This window comes from Lathamus discolor, chromosome 5, assembly GCF_037157495.1.
Source record: "Lathamus discolor isolate bLatDis1 chromosome 5, bLatDis1.hap1, whole genome shotgun sequence".
NCBI lineage: Eukaryota > Metazoa > Chordata > Aves > Psittaciformes > Psittacidae > Lathamus > Lathamus discolor.
Window position 1 is genome coordinate 106,599,387 of NC_088888.1, and position 24,123 is coordinate 106,623,509.

At 42.4% G+C, this 24,123-nt stretch overlaps 1 protein-coding gene across 6 annotated transcripts in view; it reads right to left on the minus strand.

The window, feature by feature from the left end:
• Positions 1–24,123, minus strand: part of RUNX2 (RUNX family transcription factor 2) — a 225,308-nt gene that overhangs the window by 149,854 nt on the left and 51,331 nt on the right. For 5 of the 6 annotated variants that reach the window (XM_065681813.1, XM_065681811.1, XM_065681817.1 and 2 more), the window contains exons 3-4: positions 8,671–8,954; positions 1,176–1,332 (exon numbers count right to left, since the gene is read on the minus strand). In XM_065681813.1, coding sequence (XP_065537885.1) covers positions 1,176–1,332; positions 8,671–8,954 — 441 coding nt within the window. Of the gene's footprint in view, positions 1–1,175; positions 1,333–8,670; positions 9,209–24,123 lie in introns of those variants that run through there. The other variant, XM_065681812.1, reaches the window with a different exon arrangement.

Consider the following 24,123-nt stretch of genomic DNA (forward strand, 5'->3'; position numbering starts at 1 on the left):
GTAAAAGTGCGCTGTCTGATTTAGACTATCTAGGCCTCTGTCTGTGTTTGGGCTTTTTTTGGATAAATACTCTTTCCTTCCTTAAGATGAATTGCAACTGCTTTCTAAAGAATATTACTGTAAAATTAGTTTTATTGCTTACTTTCTAGCACAATTGTTTGCTTTCTATTGCCTTGTTTTGCCCTATGAAGGGCTACTTACAAAAAAGACCAACAAAACCAGCAAAACTTGAATAATTATTTCAAATACATAAATGAAAAATTATGCTGGTTGAATCAATGACTGATAGAACAAACCCCTCTGAAGATTCCTGCAGCAAAAACTGAAGTGCCAGCTTCTTTCAAGGTGCCCTTTCAATCACTACCTGATATTTGAAAGCAGCCGCAAGACTCTTAAAAGGAATTCTTGCAAACTTGCAATGATTACAAAGGATTTCCATGAGTGCAGGGCAGTTTCCAGATTATAGGAAGCTCCTAAACAGCTGGAAGACAATGACAGCACTCTACCTCTTCAGAAAAAAAGTTAACTACCCTGTCATTTAAAGTAAAGGTGAAATTCAGTTCAAGCCCAAGCTTACCAGCAATTCATAAAAAGTCAAGCAGTTTACTAAAAAGAAAAGTAGAACTTACTTTTGCAAGTCATATGCAATATGATTTTAAAGGGCAGGGAAGTCACTAGAAAGCTTTCCACCAATAGCTGTAAGCCTTTAAAGATGCAAGCCCTTAAAGAATGTAACCTATAGCATATGTGATATGCAAAATTTCTTTAATTATAACTCTTCTACAACTTCAGAAGCAGCTCTACTGCTAAAGGGAATTCTCCATCTCTCACTGCCATGTCCTGAGATACACTCTCTGACTCCACATAACCCAGGTCACAAATAACCCCACTTCTGTCTACCTATGCTGTGGGATTAAAATAGGGAAGCAGGTACTTAAAACCTGCATCTGATAAACACATGCAGAGATGTGAGGAGTAAGAAAAACTTAGGGAAAACTCAAGTTGCTTGAGTTGCAAAAATGATTAAGTTTGCAAATAAAACGAGCATTCATCCCTCCAAATGAAAGGGCAACAATGATGCATTTACAGACTACTCACTATTTCATTGCAAAGTAAGTGTGGTGTCTAGACATTGGTTTTACTTCATGATGGACACAGAGAATGCAGTGGCCTACCTCTTCCACTTCTGCCCACAAATCGTAAGTCATTAAATCTGGCCACCTGGTTCTTCATCACGGCAGAAGCATTTCGCAGCTCTGCAGAGTAGTTCTCATCGTTTCCAGCCATGACAGTGACCACTGTCCCATCAGGCACTTCTCCTAAGGCCACCACCTGTTAAAATGGGAAGACAATCACAACTTGTGAAGCAATGCTTTGAAAACACGTGTCTCCATCCCAGCTTTGCAGGCTGCCACACTCATTATGAAGCTCTGTGGCAGCTTCTCCAGCTCACTGTGGTGAAGAGTCATGTATTAGCTGAACACAGAACAAAGTGCCACATCAAAGACAGAAACATCTTGTATTGTCTCCCTTTCTCATAGCCTAATGGGGAATTTCTTCTTTGTTACATCTCTTCAGAAACATTCAACATCCTTATGTTGAGTGTATGGTTTAATGCTTCCTGAAGGCCAACTTTGTTCTTAGCAACCAGTGAGCAGCGAGAAAACATGAGGCATGGCTTGTATCCATAAATTGTACATAGGAATGCATTGGAAATGGAAAGTTAGTCATCGCTACTAGCAGCCTTATCACCCAGATTTGGTTCTACTCTCTCCAGGTTGCACCATCACCCTGACCCTGGAGTTCCTGAGACTTCAAGCTGGAGAGAAACCTCCATCCATTCATCCCAGGAATGGCACCAGGGGTATCAGCAGACAAAGCTCTCCCCCCAGCATGTTTCTGTGATGGAGGACGTTATGGCTGGAATTCAAACTTTTCAGATGCAATATAAAACAAAGGCTGTATTTCCTTGCAGGCATGTAAATGTTCACAGCGCTCGCAAGAATCGCATGCGGTTAGTGCTGATACCTCTCTCAAATTCCAGGATGGGCGAACAGAAGATATCAAAGTATTTCTCCTTTATGTTTCAGCTAGCTGAGAGTCTCACTTTCACACTTCAGTGGTTCTGTAGCCACTCCAACATCTGATTAATAAATGCCACAGAGCAGACTGCTACTGTTTTCTGATCTGAAAACACAGGGATACCTATAGTGTTACTGCACTTTGACTTTTAAAAGTTAAAATAAATGGGAACACTAAGCTACTATGAAGAAATTCGTACACAGTTCTTCACATGGGGCAAAGAAGTCACAAAATAGTACCAAGAAAACTATTTTCTTTTGCCCAGTTAGCTAATACTGATGCTGGAAATACATTCGCAATGAGATTCAGAAATATTGCATGGCTGAGCTTGAACTTGGAAAAAAAAATTATCTTGAGACATGAAGTCTTGCAGTTTCTAACAGTTTACATGGCCAGATACGACATTTTATATTATCTGGAGTAATTTATTCTTTTATCCTAAGCCCTGCTTGAAAAGTCTTTCTCATAAATGATCCTGACTGAAACTAATAATTGCAGGTTGCACTGTAATATTAATTAACTGGAAAGAATGAGGAGTTCTGAATATATAGGGAGAGCAGCCCAGTGCACTGTACAGTGTTTCTCTAAGACAATAAAAACTAATTGCAAGGTCATACAAAATCTGAAAATATTTAAAATAGACTATATTACTGAAATCATAGCTCATCTTCTTTAAAAGGAATATTGAAGAGAAAGAAGAAAGCAAAGCTAAAATGCTGTATAAAAAGGATCTACCCTGGTGCTTTTCTGTTTTTCCATGAAACACCAAAAAACCCATACCACCCAAAAGTGGAAACTGAGTTTTGCCACAAACTGCTGTGAAGTCCTCACCTACCGAGCAAAGATTTTACTTTAAAGTGACATGAACATCCCTGAACATAAAAACACAGGAACCACCGTTGTAGATAAGATCTGAGGTCCCACTAACTCACTGCCTTGGGTCTGAGAGCAACCAGGTATGATGGCTTCAAAGCGAGGTGTAAGGAATAATAAATAACAATCAAATAATAAACAATAATCTGCTGAACAGATTAGATAGAGCTGACTCTAACCTTTAATAAATGGGTATTGGCTTAAACTCGAAAGCATGGGGCTTCAGACTAATTATAGAACACTCTCAGTGTGCAATAGACCACGTTCCCCCTGGGCAGTGCTGCCATGCACACTGGCATCCCAGGGAGCTGCAACCTGCGTTTTTTATATCTCATGAACCAAAAAAAAGTAGAAAAAAATCACATTAACTTCAGAGATGTAAAGAAGCCAAAAGCACAGGAGGAAGTGTGAGCCTGCCAGGGGCCTCGGAAGAGGGAGCAGAACCACCGCAGCCTCAGCTCACCTCTTTCTCTCTAGGTAACCAGAGTATTGAGCAGGCAGCACCACTGCATTTCCATCTCAGCCCGGTCTCCCAAACATGGGTTCAGCTTTCAACACCTGGGAAGGGGGGAACAGTATCTCTTAAAAGATCCCCCTATCCCCTGTTGCTTTCCAGGGCTTTCTTCCCTACCCTTTCCACTCAGTTCGTTAGCTTAGACATCAGCCTAAAGCTGCACATGCCACTGCCAGAGTCACCAGGCTGGGTGCACCTAACCAAGAACTGCATCACTAATTAGCTGCACTGGCTTTTGGATGCAGTATGATGCAATATCACCATTCTTCTCATTACAAGAAGACCGAAGGAAAAGACAAACTGAAATCAGAAGGGAAAATAAAAACTTTAGCTAATAAAGTCCTATTACATGGGAAGCTCCCCTATTACATGGAGTAGTAAAGTACTTGTCTTTTTCATCATTTCGTACTTTTTTTGCCATGAAAGACTTGCACGCATACGTAACAGCACTGGTAGAAAAAAAGCTTTGCAAAACAAGTTTGCAACCTGCAGAAATAACATCATTTTAAGAATTTTAAAAAGTAACATTACATACTGAAAGACTGTTGGCAAAAAGCTTGATTTGGTAATTTTCTACCATGTATCAATCCAGGATTATTTACATACTCTTTGAAAGAGGATTGCAAGTGCACTGTGAAATGAATGAGTGCGCAAAAAACTAAAGATTAAAAGCAGCCACAGTGCCCATTCCTGACCTATTCTTCAAACATTAATATCTCTATTATTTCAAAATCTTCATTTTCCACATTAAACCACCTTCACATTTTGGTGATTAAAGCTCAAATTTGTTTTTCTTTTTGTAACTAAAGCTCAAAAAGGTACACAAAGTCAGATGAAGCCACAAAATGCACGCAAACTGATTCTTACAAGTTGAAAATAACTATGTATTTTTTTGCATAACACAGTTCTCGAGTGGTTAGGCAACCTGTTTGCCCAGTTTCGGTCCAGAGGGATTTGAACTGGACAAAGTATGTACCCTAAAGACGGAAGTTACCAGCACGAAGCAAAACTACTATACAACAGCACATACTAAGATCTTCTGCCAAGTAGAATGCTTGTTTCGGAAAAAAAAATAGTGTACATGCTAAATAATTCCTCTCAAGCACTGATATCTATCACTTCAACAATTTTCCTGTGAAACGCTGAATTCAAACTGCCCCAAATGTAAAATCATATGTATTGAGAACGCGTTTTCCAGGGATTGCCAAAAGAGCATCTGATACTATTAAAAATATTTTAATGTTCTGTAACTTAAAACAGAATAACTGATTTGCACTACTTTTTGTTTCAGAATATACATCTGGGCTGGCAATTTATACAGCAGGTTTCAGCTTGAAGCTATTTAAAACAGCTGAGTTATAAACTCTGAAAATTGGGGTTTAGAGTGGAAATGCTGACAGAACCTTAACTACTGTGGCGCTACTGGAGGGAGGTTTTAGGCTTCATGTTCGTTATTTAAACCCTGCCTTTAAGTCCACCAAGACTCTGTCACCCTCCGCATCATACAGAAGCCACATGTCACATCTAACGTGGCAATTTGGGTCTTTATGACTTTCAGTAAAAACTCCCAGGCAGACACTTAAACAGAGGGGCAAACCCTGACAATTCTACTCAAAGTACCGCTGGCTATCAAGATTAAGGCACGAATATGGTCTGGACTGGGGCGCACAATATCCATTTATTGTATGCTGGAATATTAATAGACAGTTAGAGCTAAATTAATAGGTACACGTCTAATACTCTTCCCCATAAAACCAGTCTGCATTAACAATCTTACTAGTACACGCAACAGGGACTCCCTCCCCGGCGCGTGTAAATATTAATACTTAAAATCCAATCTAATACTAAGCCAACATTATTTCAAAAAATTATAATCAAACCAGCACTGTTTATAACACACTTCCTCTCCTGCATATGATTTATATCTGTTTTTCTAAATTAAAACAGTGCTATATCCAGAGTGCTTTTTAACTAGAGACCTCTGCGAAAGAATTATGACACACTTAACACACCACTCAAAACATCATCATCATATCATTATTTATTGCCAATAAAACTTCAAAAAGTGTGTTGTCTGTGAGCTATTTTACTTTCAAGTTCCAGTTTAGCCGAGATTTCTATAGCCCAAATCTGTCTTTTTTTCCTTTCCAGAGATAATTCACATTCTGTTCTATCACAGTCAAGTGTTTCACTGTATGATTCATGCAGCTGCTCTGGTGCAAAAGCACCGGGCAGCCGTACGCAAGTTACATTTAGAAAAATGAAATTATTTTTTAAAACGGTCAAAATTAATTCAACTGAGTTTTAAATTAATTTGCCAGTAAATGAGGGAACAAGTATCTTCGGCATGTAAAAAGTATGCATTGCATCTGTGGAAACATAGATGCACCCACAGCCAGACTGCCAGGGGCAAGGTGCACTCTGATATACCAGTAAGTTGGTCAGATCTACACCTTCCTGGCAGCCATCACCTATAGGACTCAAACATAAGACACATATAAACATATATACAGGAACACAAAAAGCTTTGGAAATGTACTAATCACTTTTCTATCCTTTTATCACACATAAGTATTCCTATTGCAATAATGCTCTAACGAGTTTAGTTTAGATCTTTCCCTTATTCTAATGAACTGTGACCACATCCTTTGAATTGCTGTAAGGTAGGAGAAGGCTCAGACCTTTCAAATGAAAACTGCAATGTGAGTGCAGTAACGTAAGATCTTCTTTGTCCCTTCTATAAAGAGTAACGGTAATACCAACTTAATCTAACACTCAATTAAATGATAATCACCATTCTCCAAAATCTCCTCCTCCTTACCCCACAGCCCCTCTGAATCAGTCACCGTGATCCACACCTAGAGAGCCTTTGAGTGCTACACCGAGTCACGAACACACAACACAACCCATCTTCCTGCCACTTCTACTGAGCCCGACCAGCATGACCTGTACAAAGCAGGCCCCGTGCAAAAGGTTTTTTCCTCCTGTGACTCCTGACTCTTCAAGCTACTTCCCCTATGCTTTAGCCAACCCTCATCCGCACCCCTGTAACATTTTGGAAGCAAAGCTTCATCTTTATCCCCAGTCACTTCAACACTAAGTCATCTAATGGATTCTATGATTTCTTATGGCTGAGCAGCTGTGGTAACACGGCTAGCGATCGGGAAACATCAGAACAAGGCAATGTTCTGGGAACGCACTGGGTGAAGCTGTTTTCTAACTTTCCACCTTCTGAGCTATTTTCAGGCACATTATTTCTCACACAACGGGTATGGTAGCGACGAGCCCCTTGCAGGGCCGCCTCACTGCTGGGGCAGGTGCTCTAGGAAACCCAGGACATCACCTTCTCCCTACCCTCCCTGAACGGGAGATCAGACTCCAGGCGAAAGCTTTCAAATATCGCTAGAGGAGGACAAGGGCTTGCTTTAAACCATCCAATTCTTGTTGTTGTTACTACAGTTCTTTTGGACGATCTTTTCCTCTCATTAGCACGCCGTGGGGATCTAAACAGAAAATTAAAAACAGCATCCCTGGTGCTGATCAGGGTGGTATTTATTATTTAAACGTCAGAGCCCTGCCAAGGAGGGTGTCTTCTGGCCAGACACTTCCCTGTGTTTCCACCAGGAGAAGTGACAGGGTCCCGGCCCTCCCAAGAGCCCAGACCCCCCCTGCCCAGCTCCATCTCAGCCCGGGATGCCCCCGGGGTAGGTGGCAAAGCACCGGTCCCCCTCTACCACCGCTGCGCCCCCAGCCTGGCGTTCAAACCGCAGCCCTAGCCCCAGCACCCCAAAACCCCAGTCCCACGCCTCGGAGGGGAGGGGTTTTAGGGTGAGGTATTGGGTTTCTCAGGGGGGAGCACCCACTTTGCACCCCCACAATAAGCTTTGGCCGATGGGTGAATCCCCCCTTCCGCAGGGAGAGAAAGCAGCATTTATCTGTTCTTTCAATGGAAAGCACAGGCGAGGGCCTGTGGGGATAACGGTGTGTCCCCAAGGGTGCTATGACTGGGGCACAGGGTACACAGCGCTGCGGGGGGCCTCGCCGGCACTGCCCCGCGGTGATGGAGATAACGGGCTCCGGAATTCAGGATGCAGATAACTGGCAGGGCGGGAGGGAAAGCGCAAGGGGTGCACGGAACTGGAGTCGCTGCACGGGTGAGGGGGGCAGAGCGGGCACTGGCGAGCACAGGAAGCATAGCTGGGGGGGAGGCACTGCAACAGTTGGGGGGGGTACGGAAGGCACTGCAGGGGGTGCACAGGAGGCACTGGAGTGCAGTGGGGAGCGAGAACGCTTCGCAGGAAGCGGGGGCACAGGAGGCACTGCGGGACAGAAGGCATAGAAGCTACTTCGGGGGGGTGGTGGACGCACGGCAGGACACGGACGGGATAGAGAAACCGCTCCAAGACTTTGGGGTGCGGGGGTGTGTGTTTGTGTACAGGAGGCACTGCAGGACTGCGGGGCAGAGAAGCTCCTGTGGGCTGGTGGGGCACTGGAGACATTGCAGGACGGAGGGGGCACGTAAAGGATTGCAGGATGAAGGCGACAGAAAAGTCACTCTGGGGCAGGGGGGAAGGCACAGGAGACATTGCAGGATGGGGGGGGGGGGAACATGAGACATTGTAGGATGGGGGAGCACCGGGAGGCATCGCAGGATCGGGTGGTACAGCAGACACTGCAGGACGAGGAGGGTTGGGGGGGGGGGGGGGAGAAAGAGACGCCCCGGCGGGCCGGGGGTGCACAAGAGACATTGCAGGACGGGAGGGGCACGAGAGGCATTGCGGGTTGGGAGGGGGGGGAGAGGAATAAAAGCCCCTGAAGACTGAGGGGGGCACAGAGGCCCCTGTGGGCCGGGGAGCACAGGAAGCATAGCAGGACAGGGGGCCACAGGCGGCATTTTGGGGCGGGAGGGGGGGGAAGCTTCTGCAGGCCGGGAGACACAGAAGGCACTGCCAGATAAGGGTGCGCGGGGAGTCACTGAAGGATGGGGGGTAAGGCACAGGAGTCATTGGAGGCTGGGGAGACACAGTGGCCCTGCAGTCTTGGGGGGCAGAAAAACCCTTGCAGGCCGGGGTGGGGGGGGGCACGGAGGCCCCCCCCGGGCCGGAGAGGGCAGAGGCGGCTCCGCGGGAGGAAGCGCGGCGCGGCGCGGCACGGGGGGAGGCATCCCCGGCCAGCGGCGGCGGCGGGAGGGGGTGTCTCACCTTGAATGCCACCGGGAGGGTCTTGTTGCAGCGCCAGTGCGAGGGCAGCACGGAGCAGAGGAAGTTGGGGCTGTCGGTGCGGACCAGCTCGGCGGGGTGGTCAGCGATGATCTCCACCATGGTGCGGTTATCGTGGGGGCGCAGCCTGGGCACGGCGGCCGCCGCTTCTTGCTGCTGTTGCTGCTGCTGCTGCTGCTGGGCTACTACGACCGGGCTGACTTCGCTCATCTTGCCGGGCTGCAGGCTGCTGGAGGGGGGGCTGAACCTCCGGCTGGTGCTGGGATCTACGGGAATACGCATCACAACAGCCACAAGTTAGCGAATTGGGGGGCGGGGGGGGATGGGGGGGAGCGGTAGGGGGATCACTGGAGGAGGCGTGGGGGGTGGGGGTTGCAAAAAATATATAGCGAAAAAAGGGGTGAATGAAAAAATGGAGGGGTGAGGATGAGGGGCAAAAAAGCCACTCGGAAAAAAAGAAAAAAGGCGGATTAAAAGCACGAGAAAAAAAAATCTCAGTCTGTTTTTCTTTTGTTGTTTGTTTTGTACGAGGCGGGGGGGGGGGTGATGCCGGGGCGGGCGTCTGCGGCAGCGAGAGAGTGGGTCTGGCCGCGGCGTGCGGGGCTGCCCCTCTCAGCAAAGCCCGGCGGCGAACTGCATGGTCCCGGCTTCTGCCCAGCTGCAAATGCTGCTGCTTCTCCTCCTCCTTCCTTCCTTCCTTCTTGCAGAGTCTCTGCTCTTTTCCCTCCTTCTTGCCACCGCTTCTTCCCTCAAGTGCTTGAATTTCTTTCCTTTTGCTTCTCCTCCCTCCCCGTCCTCTCCTTTTTTTTTTTTTTTTTTTTTTTTTCTCTGTTTTCGGATTTTCAAAAGGTTGTCTTGGGAGAAGTCAAACTCGGAGCTGGTTCAGCTTCCCGACTTGCTGCTGCCGCCAGAAGAGGAGCGAAACTCCCAAACCCGGCGAGGGGGTGCTCAGAGAACGTCCCGTTTTCCTCCGATGAAATCTTCCTCCTCCGGATAAATATTAAAAGGCAAAAAAAAAAAAAAAAAAAAAAGGAGAACGGAGCAAACAAAAAGCCTCGCTGGGACACAGGCGACGAGCCGCCGCTCTCCCCCGCTTATTGCCTTTGGCTTCAGGAAGCGGAGGGACGCGGGAGCTCGGGAAGGGGCTTGGGAAAAGGCTCCCCTCCCCAGAAAAAATAATCGCTCCCGAAGCTATTTCGGCGAGGAAAGCAAGTTACTGGGGCTGTTGGGTGAAGAGGAAAGTCACAGGGCTAGTAATTAAAAGGGAGGCTTTAGCCGGTTCCTTTGGGACGATAGGACTTAAAAGTTGAACTTTCAGAGTCCCAGGGGGGGAAAAGCGGGGAGCATAGCTGGAAAAATCAAAACAAAAACCCAACAAAACACCCCTCCTTAGGCTGATTTCTAATATATGACCAAGTAAATTCTGGGAAAAGGCAGCCTCAGTTCAGTCCGGTCCTTTTAATGAAGACGCTTGCTGGATCCAAGTCCGTTGGGTTGAATAGGCGAACAAAAATCTTTCCTTTTTTTTTCCACCCTTGGTGAACAACAGCGGCAAAAAATAAAAAAAAATATAAAAAAAATCAAGTGTCGGTTTGAGTGATTTTTCTTTCTGAAAAATCTGGTTAAAATAATAATAAAAAAAAAAAGCAACCAAAACCCAACAAACTTCTTTTGGGTCCCAAGAAGTTGAGGTCGGCGAAGATGAAGGAGCCGAAGGAAAAAAAAAAAAGGGAAAAAAAAAATGCACGGAGTTTTTTTGTCCTCAATGTGGTTTTTGGAGGCTGGGATTTCTAATGATTAGGTTTTTGTGGTTTATATATACAGGACTCGCTGGGTAAGGCGATCATTATGCTGATGAGAGTCAGCAGCACGTGGTGCTCCACTCCTCAGACTTGTGCAGCCTTCAAAATAAATACAACAATGTGCAACCCCCCCCCGCCGAGGAGGAGAAACCTCGCTTGGAGTCGCTGTCCCGCACGGGGAGGGGGACGGGGAGGCGCAGCGGGGGGAGCAGGAGACAGTTGCTGATCTCCGTTTCTCTCCGGGTTTTTTTCCATCAACACTTTTGGGCTTGTTTGTTAAAAAAAAAAAAAAAAAAAAAAGGCACGAAAAATCTCGTTTGCGAAAAAAAAGAAAAAGTAAAAATAATCTGGTGCCAAACTTTTTTGTGTGGGTTTTTTTTTCCTCCTAAGTCTCCGGTAGTCTAAAGCCTAAACCATTTCCTTGAATGAATGAAAGCTATAAAACCCCCTTCAGACTGTTAAGGTGAAGGGAGTCTGGTTTGTTTTCTCCTTTAAAAAAAAAAAAAAAAGGGCAGATCTTATTAAAAACAATTTACATACCCAATAGTAAAAAAGTGTAAACGCCTCCCAGCGCAGATAACGACCTATCACAACCCTCCCTCTAATTTCTAAGGCTTTACTTCGACTTGCTACTTCCACCTTCTTGTAAAAAGTCGGCGCTGCGTGTGTGCTCCTTGCTCGCCGCCTGTGTGTGACTCGGGGCGGTGTGTCTGTCTGTGGCTGGGTGTGTGGGGGGGTGTGTGTGTGGGGGGAAATGTGTCCTTTTTACGGAGCCTTTGCAAACCCTAACCCCGGCACGCAGACCCAGCCGAAAAGCCAGGTTTGTCCCGCCTGCCCTTCCGCGAACAGCCCCAGGACATGGGCACGGGGAGGGGGTGTGGGTCAAGAGACACATCACTGCTGTTTCCGCGTTCCGCGGAGCCTCCGCGCCTTCCGCCGGCTCTACCCCAGCCGCCTTCACCCACCCCCTCCAATCAGAGCCTCTCCGAGAGCAACCCCCCCATGGGGAAAGGTGGGCGCACGGGCAGGAGTCCGGAGGCAGCGCTGCTCCTTCCGCATTTCATTTGAAAGAATAATAAGAAAAGATCTGACGTTCGGTCACAGGGGAGAGCTCTCGCTCCGCGCACCGCGGCTGCCGCCTCCGCTCCGCGCCCGCCGCAACGCGCCGGGACCCGGGGGTCCCGCCTCAGAGTTAATGTTCGTTCTCCTCTGCCCTTCCCACTGTTAAAACGGGGAGTAACAGCCCCGGCTCAATGCCCGCAGGCCCTGTGTCCGCCTCTTCTATTTTTTCTTTCCCTTTTTTTTATTTTTCTTTTTCCTTAACACCCCCCCCCTTTTTTTTTTTTTTTTTTTAAGTTTTATTTTTCCTTTTCCTGATCCAGTGTTGGAGGGCCTGTGGAAGTTTCCCACCCCGTTGTGAAAATGTAGTCGCTAACACCACAAACCCCTCCTGAGCTCGCCCTGCTTCTCTTACACCTATGGGGATCTGCTTTTTCCCCCCAAAGTAGCCACAGGCATTCCCAAAGGACAGTTACTGGGATATGCAGAAGCTCTGAATTGCTATAGTTTCCTTACAGAAAACATATTTTTTCACAAATATTTTGGTAAAATGTTTATGACCATAGGTTCTCTTGGCTTTCCCCTGCTTTTAGCTGGATGGGGAAATACATTCCATTAGAGCCATTCCATAGGTGCTAGAAAGAAGGCAAGAGGTTGTCTTCTGTCCAAATACTATATGAGCCTGACAATCGTGATTTATTTCAAACAAGAAGATACATTTCCACTTTTAATTAGTCACACTAAAAGTTTTACAGTCACCTCTCTTCCTACTAAAATAAAATAAAAAGTTAATTAGGATAAACGAAAATAAGTTATTGGAAGGCACCAGTTTAAGGTCACTTAAAATAGTCCATGGTTATTTATAATGTCGAAATAAAATTTTCCACTGAACGCCCTAACAAAGTTTCAGGTATCTGGCACAGCTGATTTTCAGCCTCCGTGCAAAAATATCTTTCTGCTGAACATTTACACGTTTAACAGGAACTTACTACAAGCCTGGAACAGAACGCAGCGCAGAGCTCTAGAGTTTTATTTCAATGGTTATGGACAAATTAATAAAAGTACCAGGAACGTTTATGGACCTGCGTAAAAGCTGGATGGGTTTTTTCAGCAAAAATAATTTGTGTTATGATATATATAATCTGGAACGTTGGCTTGGATTTGGCTGAAATGGAGAGCAACCCTGCTGCTCGGCTTTCCTCGGGTTTTATTTCAGAACTTCTCGGAATTTTAGCCCTGGTTGCAAAATGGGTCATATTTTAAGATGTTAGAGAATTGTAGGAGGTTAGTGAAAAAATGTGCTTGCACTGCAAATTATGTTTTAGCAAACACCTTTGGATCCTCCTTATAAACCAGGATTTTCATTAGTACGGCGATATTTGCTGCAGTTGTCCTTCAGCTTTTTCACTTTTAACTCTGTTGTGAATACAGCTGTAATGAGGTTGCTTTTGGACCAAAAAGTAATGTTTTAAAGAGCCCTGAGCTTGTTTACTGTTAACATTTATCAAACATGGGCCCAGCATACTGCTGTCGTAAGCATCATATGCTCAAGATGAAAAATAATTGCCAGATTTGAAAGATTCTAACCTGGATGAAGTTCCCTAAATAAATAGTTTCGATGCCAGTTTGTTGGGCTGGGGTGTGCTGTAAATACGGCGACTACAGAATATATTTTGAGCTTCTCTATGTATGTAAATAGCCTTTGTGAAACAGGAATAAATGAATGGGTTCACTAGGTTTGTTATTGTATTGGATATTTTTAGTCAGAGAGACTACAGCAATGTCAGCAATTATTACTATAGTTAAGGACTTGCCAATATTTTCTTTCCAACATCTACCTTCCCAAAGTTTTTTATTCATTCGTGAACGCGTGCATCGAGCCAAAATGTGTGAACTTAAGTCAGCCTAATGCTAGGGAAGGTTTTGCCCAAATTTCCATTCATTTCAGTAGGGGCAAGATAAGCCCCAGTGTCTCTTGGCAGTGCTTTACTTTCGCTCTGCTTGTAAATTGACTGTTTGCCCAGCTATTCTTTGCTTTTTCTTAAGTATGACAAATAGTAACTCTAGATTAGCACGTTATTTGGTCCGTTAAGTAGTCATGTGGTAATGAGTTCTGTAACTACATAGTCAGACTATGGACTACTATAGTTTGTTTAACTCCTGCCTTCCTGACCCACTGATTTACAACCCAGATAAAAGAAGATTCTTTGTCTCCCAAAATTAGTCGAAAGGATTTAATATTTCAGCACCATGCACTACTTTTTAGTGTTTATAGTTCCTGATACAAACATAAGCATAAAGATAGAAAAGACAGGCTATAAGATAATTACATTAAAAAATATCCATCTTGAGAATATGACTTTTCCCCACAGTATTTTCAGGAGGAAGTGAGGATGAAGAGCCGAGACTCTTGTGTTCTGCCTCAGGATTTGATGCTGATTGGCTCTGTGATTTCAGGCAAGCCTTTTAGCAAGTTTTCCTTCTGTATAAAATGCGGTACTAACTATTACCATATATCTTTTGAGATATAAAAGTACATGTTCAATTCTCAGAAGTCCAGAGGTTAGCAGGGCTCTGCACCCAGTAATGCCAGGAGAAGAGTTATAAAATCTGGTAAGAAACCTGTTGTGTCACCACTGAAAAAGAGTTGGCTTTTCCGTGGCACACAGTGAAATGCATGTTACGCAAACAACCAAGTAAATAGTTACTGCTTCTGATTTCTTTTTCCCTAAATGATGTATTTTCTGCTTCTCTAATAAGCATAGACTGCAAGCCAAGGTCTCGGTCCTAACATAGGGTTCTCCCATTTCCCTCCCTGTCTGCAGCCTTTTATGCCCCATTGGAACTGAATGTATTTCAATGAGGTTTAAAGCAGCAAATGACCATGTCATCATTGCGGAGGAAAGAACCGTGGGCCTACTTGTCATCTTGCAACAGCATTTGAAAGAGAAAGTATGGCCTGTGTTTTCTGGCAGTAAAAATGTGAATGTGTAGTACATTAGGGAAATGTATGGCCTGTCTTTTTCAAGTAAATTATGTTTTTGTTTTTTTTTTAATGCTTGCAACATGCAAACTAAAAATTAACTGTAGAAAGCTGTTAGAGTTCTCACAGTTAAGGACAAACTGGTTTTTTTTTTTTTTCACTGCAAGACTGACTTTATCCCTTTCCATTCATCCTCCCAATTTCTGTGTAACCAGTTTTAGAATGAGGAAAAGGTTGTGTTTTTCTCCCTGAATGAATTCAGATAAAATCATCACATTGTTCTAGAAATATAAAGGCTAGAAAATGAGAGCTTAAATGTTCTTGTTTCTTTTTTACTTCATTCAGCATATATAAAACCAGCATGAGCCAGAAACTTCACGGTTATTTTTTCTGTTGACCTCAATGAAAACTGGTTCCCTTGACTAACTGTAGGGAAAGTGGGTGGTATAACTGTTTGTAATTAAAAAGGGTTTATACATTTGGAACCTTGCAGAGTTCCTAAATTTTGCATGCTGCTTTTTAAAAGACTAATGAAGTGCACTCTGGCCAGATACAAGCTCCATAAAGCTCACACAGAAGATACGACAAGATCTAAGTCAGTCTCGAGTGGGAGAGGTTGTTTTTAATGCTCCCAACCGCAAGCTCACCACCAAGTCCTTGCATTTACTCCCTCAGTGTTGCAAAAGTGAGGATTCCCATTGTAAATTCTCAATAGCATGAATGGCAAAAAAAACCCCCAGGCACGTTCTTTGTTAACAAGGTGAGTTTTAAAGCTGAAGCAAGAGAAAAAAAGCAAATAATGCTAGACTTGTTCTAAAAAGGATGAAAACATACAGTATTGAAAGAGGTGGTGCAGTCTACAGGAGTGAAAGACAAGAAAGCATTCAGTAATGTCAAACACTAAGTGCAATGGACAGAGCAAACCAACTATTTGAGGACCTATAAAAATTAGTCTACTTTTGCCCTTTCTTATTCACTCAATAACAGATGTAAGCCCCACATCAGCTATGGCCTTAGGACCTTGGGGGTGCAGGGCATAACACAGGATCGATCCCTTAGTCAGCTGTTGTGGAATTCGCAGCAAAGTCACAGGAGACAACAACATCAATCCAAAAATAAGTCGTAAGTGCAGATGACAAAACATTAGACATCCCAGGAATGATTCTCTCTAGTAATAAAAGACAAAGATCTGGCAGAAAAAATATTATAGGTGAAGCTGCCAGCAGTATCTGCAGTTAAGCCTGTCTACCACTTTCCAGTGTAAGACCTTGTTTTCATTCACATATCGTTGCCAATTTTTTACTGTTCAGGATGAGCTTTTCAATCCTCAGTCTGCCTCAAGCTGAATTTTTTGGAAACTTCCAGCAGAAATACTTCTGCTACTTGTAAGATTGGCATTAAGAGAAAACGCATTGTTTTCACAATAGTTTTAAATTTCTTAGAATCACCCCAATATCTACTTCAGAGCTGAGATGGGAAGTTTTCCTAGGTAGGAGAGGAATAAGGGGGGAAAATCAGATAAGTTCCTTTTGTTGCCCTTGACCAAAAGGATCCACCCGAACTTGGCTGAGTTAGAAGCTGCTGAAAATTGTTGAGGTTTTTCTCGCGCGTGCTCAGTACAGATGGAGTAGTTGGCAGCTAAGTTTTGCAAAGCCTCTGTAGCAGCACTGGGCTTGCTAGACTGGATTGGATCTGTAGTCAGTCTAGTCTGACCAATATTCTCCCTGACAGTAGGCTGCACTGTTTTAGAGGGAAGGATAAGAAACCCTAGAGTCAGCAGATAGATATGGGATCTATTTCTCCTTTAAGGTCTCATCTTAGATAATAGTAGCTTATAAAATATGATCAGAATGACTGTCAGCAGTTCAGTTTTAAATTGTGTCTTTTAGAAGTCTATAATTCAACCATAAAAATTCCTTACGGGCTGAAAACTGGCTTATACTCTCAGAAGTCAGAATTCTCTGCTGCTTTTTTTTTTTTTTTTTCTTTAAATAGTCTGTTTTGAAGTGATAGAAAAGAAAAAAAAACGAGTCTTGTACAAATCCTGGATGTTTTTTTCATAACGCACTTCATAATTCAGTTATGATAAGTATGATAAACTTTACGCTGTTTGTTTCAAATGCTGGTCAGGCCCCAGAAAGAACATGAGTAAATAAAATCTTCACCATTAACACCAGGCATTCAAATATGAATAGGATTCTCTGACCTTGGGATATTAAGAGCTTATGTGATGTAATACCAAAACCTGTTATTCTAGTTTCTTATAAATACTGAGATAATTTATTAAATGCATATGTACTGAAAAGGATGGGAGAAGGGGAGAAGTCCTTCTGACCTTTTATGGCAAAACTCATTGTGAAGACAGTCACTCAAGTGTTTTCCTAATTTAAGCATATAAAGAAAGATATAACCTGGAAAAATCCAGGAGGAACAAGTACGAGGTCCTCAGAGGGGGCAAAGCAGATGCAAAACCTTTCTTGGAAGACCACAGCAGCTCTCGTTACTACCAAGCTCTCATTACTTCCCTTTGTAGTGGAGAAGATAGAGCAGCTCTTCCCATTCTTGGAATGCTTTCAAACATACTGTGCTTGGCACCCTGAGGTTAGCGTGATTTTGAGCAGATAAAAGCCCTTTACATGAAAAGGCAGATCCCACCCTTTTCTTTTTCCCCCCCTTTATTTTTTCCCCCCTTGGTAAGATGGAAAGAAAAGCCTTATTCCGTCAGCAGTTCCACTGATCTCAACGAGAGCCTTCATGGAGTAAGGTGCTGCTTCATGTAAGAGAAGCAGAACAGCCTTTAGGTAACTTTCTACTTTGTGTTACTCTCCTTATCCTTTCACATTTCCATGTCTAAATGCCCATCTTGCTGAAGAATATGTAAAGTCTTTCAGCTATTTGCTTCCACTCAGTTTTAAAGAACTAGCATAACTTGTATTTTTAGGCACAAGAAAACAATTTTCCACTGTTTTTGACAATTGAAGAACATGGATTAAGGGAATCAGAGGAAAGCTCTATTTACTAAACACCACATGTAGATTACCACTGACAGTTTTTCTAAGGAAATTTATGACCTGTGTGGAGTAAATAAACTCCCTTTTTGGTAAAGAATCTGCAAGCCAATCATTCATGCTTGCTTAGAGACGTTACTGTTCATGTTGCTTTTATGTAGAAGGCTACAGTAATGGGTGATGTTATGTCTAAAATAGAAAATCAGCAATTTGGAAAAAAAAAACCCAAACATTTCTGACACTACTTATCATGAGATTCTTGATAGATTGTGGCATATTCACGGTGATTCAGGAAAGAAAGAAAAGATAATGATAGGACAATTATAATTCTTGTAACTAATATGTTATCTTCATGCATACACTTGCATGCCTAGCTATGTTTACTGGCAAGTTATAGCATTTTACATATCTGAAATAAACTGTCCTCAGTGTGTTCAAAATGTTTAGTATGTCTGAAAGCTGTTTGCTCTGTATCTCAGAGTAAATGAGAATGGGACAGACACTCTTCTCCTGACTGCCCAGCCTGTAGTCCTATTATGCCCCTTCGCTGCTCCCCCTTCTTCTCCCCATTTTATGCTCTGGATCCAATAGAGACATAGCTGATCAAGGCAATCATGAAAATTAAGTGAGAATAAGGAACTTTATTAAGTGTCTGTATATCATGTTTTCCACTAGTGTTTTTCATGTACAAGTAACTTGTTGGCTTTCAGTGGTACCCCTTTTGATTTACACTGGTGTGAGAGGGTAGCTTGGCTCTTACTATGCTTGAAGTCTACCTAATTTAATAGCCGCACACAATATGTATGATTATTTTCTATAGACCATCATATGTGAAATTACCAATACAACATTTAGTAAGTACAAGTCTACCTATGAAAGTATTCTGAATTTAAAACAAGTGTCTTTCTGAATGATGACTGCATGTCCGTAACTCACCCTGCTGCACTTCAGCACATCAGCTATGTAATGTCACTGGGGCTATGCCTTCTCTAGAAAAAAATACCTGTTTTTGACGAGAGGTGTCAAAAATAATTTTCTATGGTCAGATCCACTCAAGTACTAGTAGAAATTGTCTCACTGGTGTGAACAAGGTCAGGTAAATTCATTGCTTACCATAGCAAATCATGCCTGTCAGGGGCTCATGGGACAACTCGCCTGCATAGGATTTACCTTGCAGCGTACAGAAGGATTTGTTACAGTAGGTGTTGAACTCAACTGACTTTGTACACACTGGAAGAGTTGTTTTCAATGCTGCTTCAAGATCTGTGGTGACTGGGTGGGCAGTTTGACAACAGTTGTCAAAAGCACATTGTTTGTCTGGGGTAGGTGCATATCTACTGAAATATTGATGCTATAAAGGGCTCAGTTCAGTAAACATGGGATAGTGCAAAATCTGCAGTGCTGGCATGAACTGTGATTTTCTATTGCTTGTGTGCACCTACAGGATATCACATGATGAACAGGACTTTTAATACAGGTCACTTATCATCTACAGAAATATATCATTCAAGGCCACAAGCCAGTCAATAAAACCAGATGATTTTTAAGATTATGTTGTGTAATTGAAAGTTGACTTTGATAGAACAGCTAGTGGAAGAAAATACCCATGTTATGAGTAAGCGGTCAATACTTCCATCACATGAATGTGTTGACATACTACGTACTGATGAATCTTGCAGCCCCTTTATACACTACATGCTCTTCTGTGAAAAAGCAGAAGAAACTATTTTGCCGAACAAGGTTGGACCAGGTATCTCTACTTCTCAGATGTTCATTAATGACTGACCAACTCCATGGAAGCATCACAAAAGAAGTGGATTGTAACGTAAGTTTTCTTTTTCTGTGGTACTTATTTTTGCAATTGCATAAAGAATAAGCTAGCATGTGAGGAAGGAAGCTGAAGCAGAAGTCATTTTCCAACTGATACAAGAAGATGCTATTTTGTGCAAAACATCTAGTTGACCTTTGCAGTGAATGCTGTAAAATACTGTTTTGGCCACAAATGGAACCACATTTTTTAGAAGGATTAATGTTTAATCTATCTGTCTGTCTATCTGGCTATGTGTGCAGGATTTAAAAAAGACTAAAGGAAGCTAGCAGCTCACTCTCAGTTATAATTGCATCTGTAAAACTTTTAAAACTGTGCAAGATCTTTCTCTACTGTGCTGGATGCCATTAACATTAGCATATTACCACAGAAAAAGAATCTGAAGTAGACGGTGACCTTCGTAATAAATCTTCCAAAAGCCTCCCATCCCTCAAAAACTTCAATCCCCAACAAGAACCTGACATTCATGAAACTCACTAAAATATATGAACTGTTCAGTATGCTCACAGAATTGATAACAGAGTATTTTTTGATAACAATAAAATCCAGAGCTATATTAGATGTGAGAAAGCAATTGTGGAGGAATTTTGAAAGCCTGGACAAATTTTAGAGTGGTCAATCACTGCACTGAGAGCATATACATTTTTCTTTATTTTTTATTTTTTTCCTCATTGTCTCTTTGCTCTCGGCACTGGTACAGGTTTCTATCAGACTACATATCCTACAGCATTCACAAAATCTTGCACAAGTACCATGCACTCATGCTTTGTCTTTCCTGGCCCTGGACATTAGGTGAATGTGAGCCTTATAAATAAAATGGACATTCAAGAATCTAGGTACTCTACAAATACGTTGTAACAGAAGGATGACAAGAATAACAACAATAAGGAAAGAATCTCTCTAAGTTACAAAATTCTTTAACTGACACTCTGTAGCAATTCCCAGTTAAAATGCTTTAGCTGATCGCAGTTATAATATTATTAAAAAGGGTGACTGGGTATGTCCTTTGGCTGATCTGAACATTGTCTATAATTTAAAATCAACATCCTAACTTTTTAATAATTTTTAAAAAAATCTAATTAATTAGTCTAGAAGTATTTTTAAATGCCTCTGCATTTTCCATCATGATGCTAAGTTGAAACTGGCAGAATGGAAATTGGAGAGAAATATCAAAGAAATGTAAAAGTATCCTACTCTTTTGTCCATCTACAGAAATGACCAAAGCTGCCAGAGAAGCACCTTATACAAAAGCAAGACTGTCTAGAGAAGAGGTAAGGATATTCTCAAGAGCTCTGCTGAAGGCATTGCTTCGTATCCGTGAGAAAGACAGAAACATGTAATTGTACTCTTCCCTTAAAACCAGGTCTTACTGCTTTCCTGTGTGTTACAGATCACACGTTATTTTACATTGGAAGCTTAGTGCTAAAATCTAAAACGTAGGGGCCAAGTTCAGCTCTTAGATACACACACAACTCCAATGAACTCAAAGAGAGCTGTGTTCATATGTTTAGCAATGGAATCTGGCCCTAAATATTTAAACATTTATTCGGGGGGTGGGGGGGAATTTCTCTGATACATTTGTAACTCATATCTAATGTACAGAGAGTGCCACCACTGGGCACCAATATTAAGGGATTAAAAAGTATTGGGGAACCATAAACTCAGCATTCTACCTGCTCTGCGTGGTCAAATAACATGAACTTGTTTCAGGACATTGAGGAAATTAAATCCTTAACAACCTGTGGCTGATGTTATTTATTCTGCAGTCCAGGAGTAATTTGATGCAAACTCCTGGCACTATTCCTATATTTCAAGAAATTACTGTTTTGAATGGAGTGATTCTGGAAACTTTCATTATATTAATATGCAATCCAGAAAGAACTAATGTCCTCTGCTTATGTTTTCTCTGCAGACAAAGTTCTGGGTTCTTACCTTTCAAAGGTTTATGACAGGAGTCCATAATAACCTAAGCATGTCATTTGGAAATAGTTAACCTGAGGATCCTACCTGTTTTCCATGGCAAAATGACCCCAGATGTATTTTTGTTAAGGACACAAAGGATTCAGAAGCCTGCAAATTTTCTTCAAGCAACATAATACTCCAATTTGCATTATCTAATAGAAGTAAACAATAACTGCATATACATGTTATTTTCCTTGCACAAATGACAGCTAGAGGAGAGCTGAATTCCAGGTTCACACATCTAAATTTGGTTGTCTATAATGCAAACGTTTACATTTAAGCTAGAAGTTTAAGCTCCCACTATGTTCAATTCACTTGTTTAAAATTCTCTGGTGCTATTACAGATGCCTTGGGCTATCTATCTGAGAAATCGCTGTGGGGCTGGACATACATGTCAGGACCTACACGAAGCCCTATACTCTAAAGAAAGGCAGATGTTGGCCAGACAACATAGCCCAGAGTACTTGACATAGATAACTAAACTCAGCCCTAGTAAATGCTTCTAGAGAAGTCTGATGGTCAGACATACGAGTCGACTTTTGGATGAACTGAATTGGTCTCTTGCCTGCACTGACCGTGTTCATTTGGTTTCCACTGACTCCAATCAAAACCTAAACACAGCCCACATGTAGACACCTAACTTTAGGTGACTGCATCCAGAACTGAAACCTACTCCTGATACCCTAGTTGCCATAATATATGATGCTGTTACAGTAATCAGCATGCTTCTGGTTCAACCAGGGTTAAGCTACTTCGTGCATTTTGTGCGGTATGGTGGTTTCATTTAAATGGTGGTGGGCAAGACAGCAAGAGTAATGGGCAGGTGTGATTACATGGGTGATGAATTGCTTGATGTTGTTTTGCTTCAGTGAGTTCTTTGAGATCCATATAGACAATGTTTAGCTAAAGCTGCTACCTGCTCCCTAGCTAGAGGAATCTCTGGCTACTAGCGTTGGCTTTTCCCCTTGCTTGGGAGAATTGGAGCTTTGCCTCCTTTTCCTGCTGTAATTTTTCCCTGTCTCTGTTCCCTGACAGAACATCTAGCATACTGCCATGGTGCTCTTTTCAGAGCTGTATGTTTTTTGGGCACGGTCAGCTTTGAAAGAAAGACTCTGCACCAACTCTGTTGTTACAGCCTTTCCGCTGGAGCCCTCTAATCCTAGAGGTCACCTTTGAGTATCTCTGGCTATGGAGGCACAATTCAGGATGTTGCCAAAATACTGTGACCATTTTAGGAAGCAGGTAGGAATAAAAGCATGTGCAGACTTGTAAGTTCATTAATAATCATGGCCAGTTGGGCCCTGTATCCTGATCTTGCATTAGTGCTAACAAGGTAAGCTAAGAATGATCCAGGACCAAGTTCTTTGCTGCTACAAATCACGATTTTGGTTTGCTCTGGCAGTTATCTTGGTTGAGATCAAACCTCAAGCATTACTTCAGATAATGTATACAATTATTAGCATAAGTTTTCCTTATTTGTGTGTGGAAACTCCCAACCTCACTTCTGGAAGCCATGGCTTTGAATAGCATACAACAAACCAGCATTATTTAAGCTACAGTCTCAGTTAGGGCAGTTAACTGGAGGGGCTGAAAGAGTCTGTGCCTGGGAAAAGGACCTCTCAAAGTAGTTTCTCTTCAAGTGAATTGACACAGATCTGTCAGGAATGAACCTCTGCTTTTATTGTATTTTCTGTTTCATTTGTATGCTGCTTACTTAAGAGTGTGCATATGGTGTTTTCTTCCAAAAGAAGCGTTAATACATGTGCAAAATTACTACTATAGATTGAAGGTCTTGGTCGCAACTGGATTACACAACACAAACTTCGATCTTCAGGATCATGGTGCTCCCTAATTCTGTTTCTTCAGGTCTTTAATTTCCTGGCATTGCAATTGCCTTAAATCCATTTTGGCACAGAATACACCATTATTTCATATTGTGCTAGTGTACTCTCCTGCTTTCATCCATACGATCGAGGAGTAAATAAGAGTTGGCAACTTCATACTTGACTATTATATTGCAGAGTACACTTTAATCAGTGCCCTAATAAATAGCACGCCCAATTAATTGGGACATTTGCCAGCAAACCAGTTCACTTCCCTGCACTTCAGTGGCTGTAAATGATGGATAACTAGCATGCTCACTGTTGTCTGCAAGCATATTTGTTGTAATTAACAGGTATGATTTGGTGTTCGCTGGCATGTGTTTCCTCAGTAGCACTCTGCTCATTTTTGAGTAGGCTCCCTGTTCCAATACAGCTGCTAAAAATAAAGACAAATTTCCCTTGCTTTAATCAATGTAGTATTTTTCTATTAAAAAAAAATCTATGTATTTCTATGTATTAAATTTCTATATGGTTTTGACAATAAAAGTTATAATTTAATTAGCATGTTTCTGTTTTAAATAGTACAGCAAACAGAACTTTGCCATACCATAGGATAACTTATAATAAAGGGAAGGCTTTCTGCTGCAGCTTTCTAACAGTACCTTTTTTACCAGGGATTGCATGGTGGATTGCTTTAAAGTGGTATTTCCTTGAGGGAGATACACAGAAATACAATCTATTTTCTGAAACTGGCATATGCTATTATTTACTGTATGCACGTGACACTTTCTCTTATTTGGGCACCCTTTGCCAAAGCATTAAATAAAATTGAACACAGCAAACCTTTCTAATCTCTGCATTCCTCACAGATTGCTTTAATGGAGACTGAAGAAATTATTGGAAGTAAATGAATATGAAAAGGGAAATGGGAAAGGGATGTTAAAAACCGGGATGGCTATGGATCAGCAAA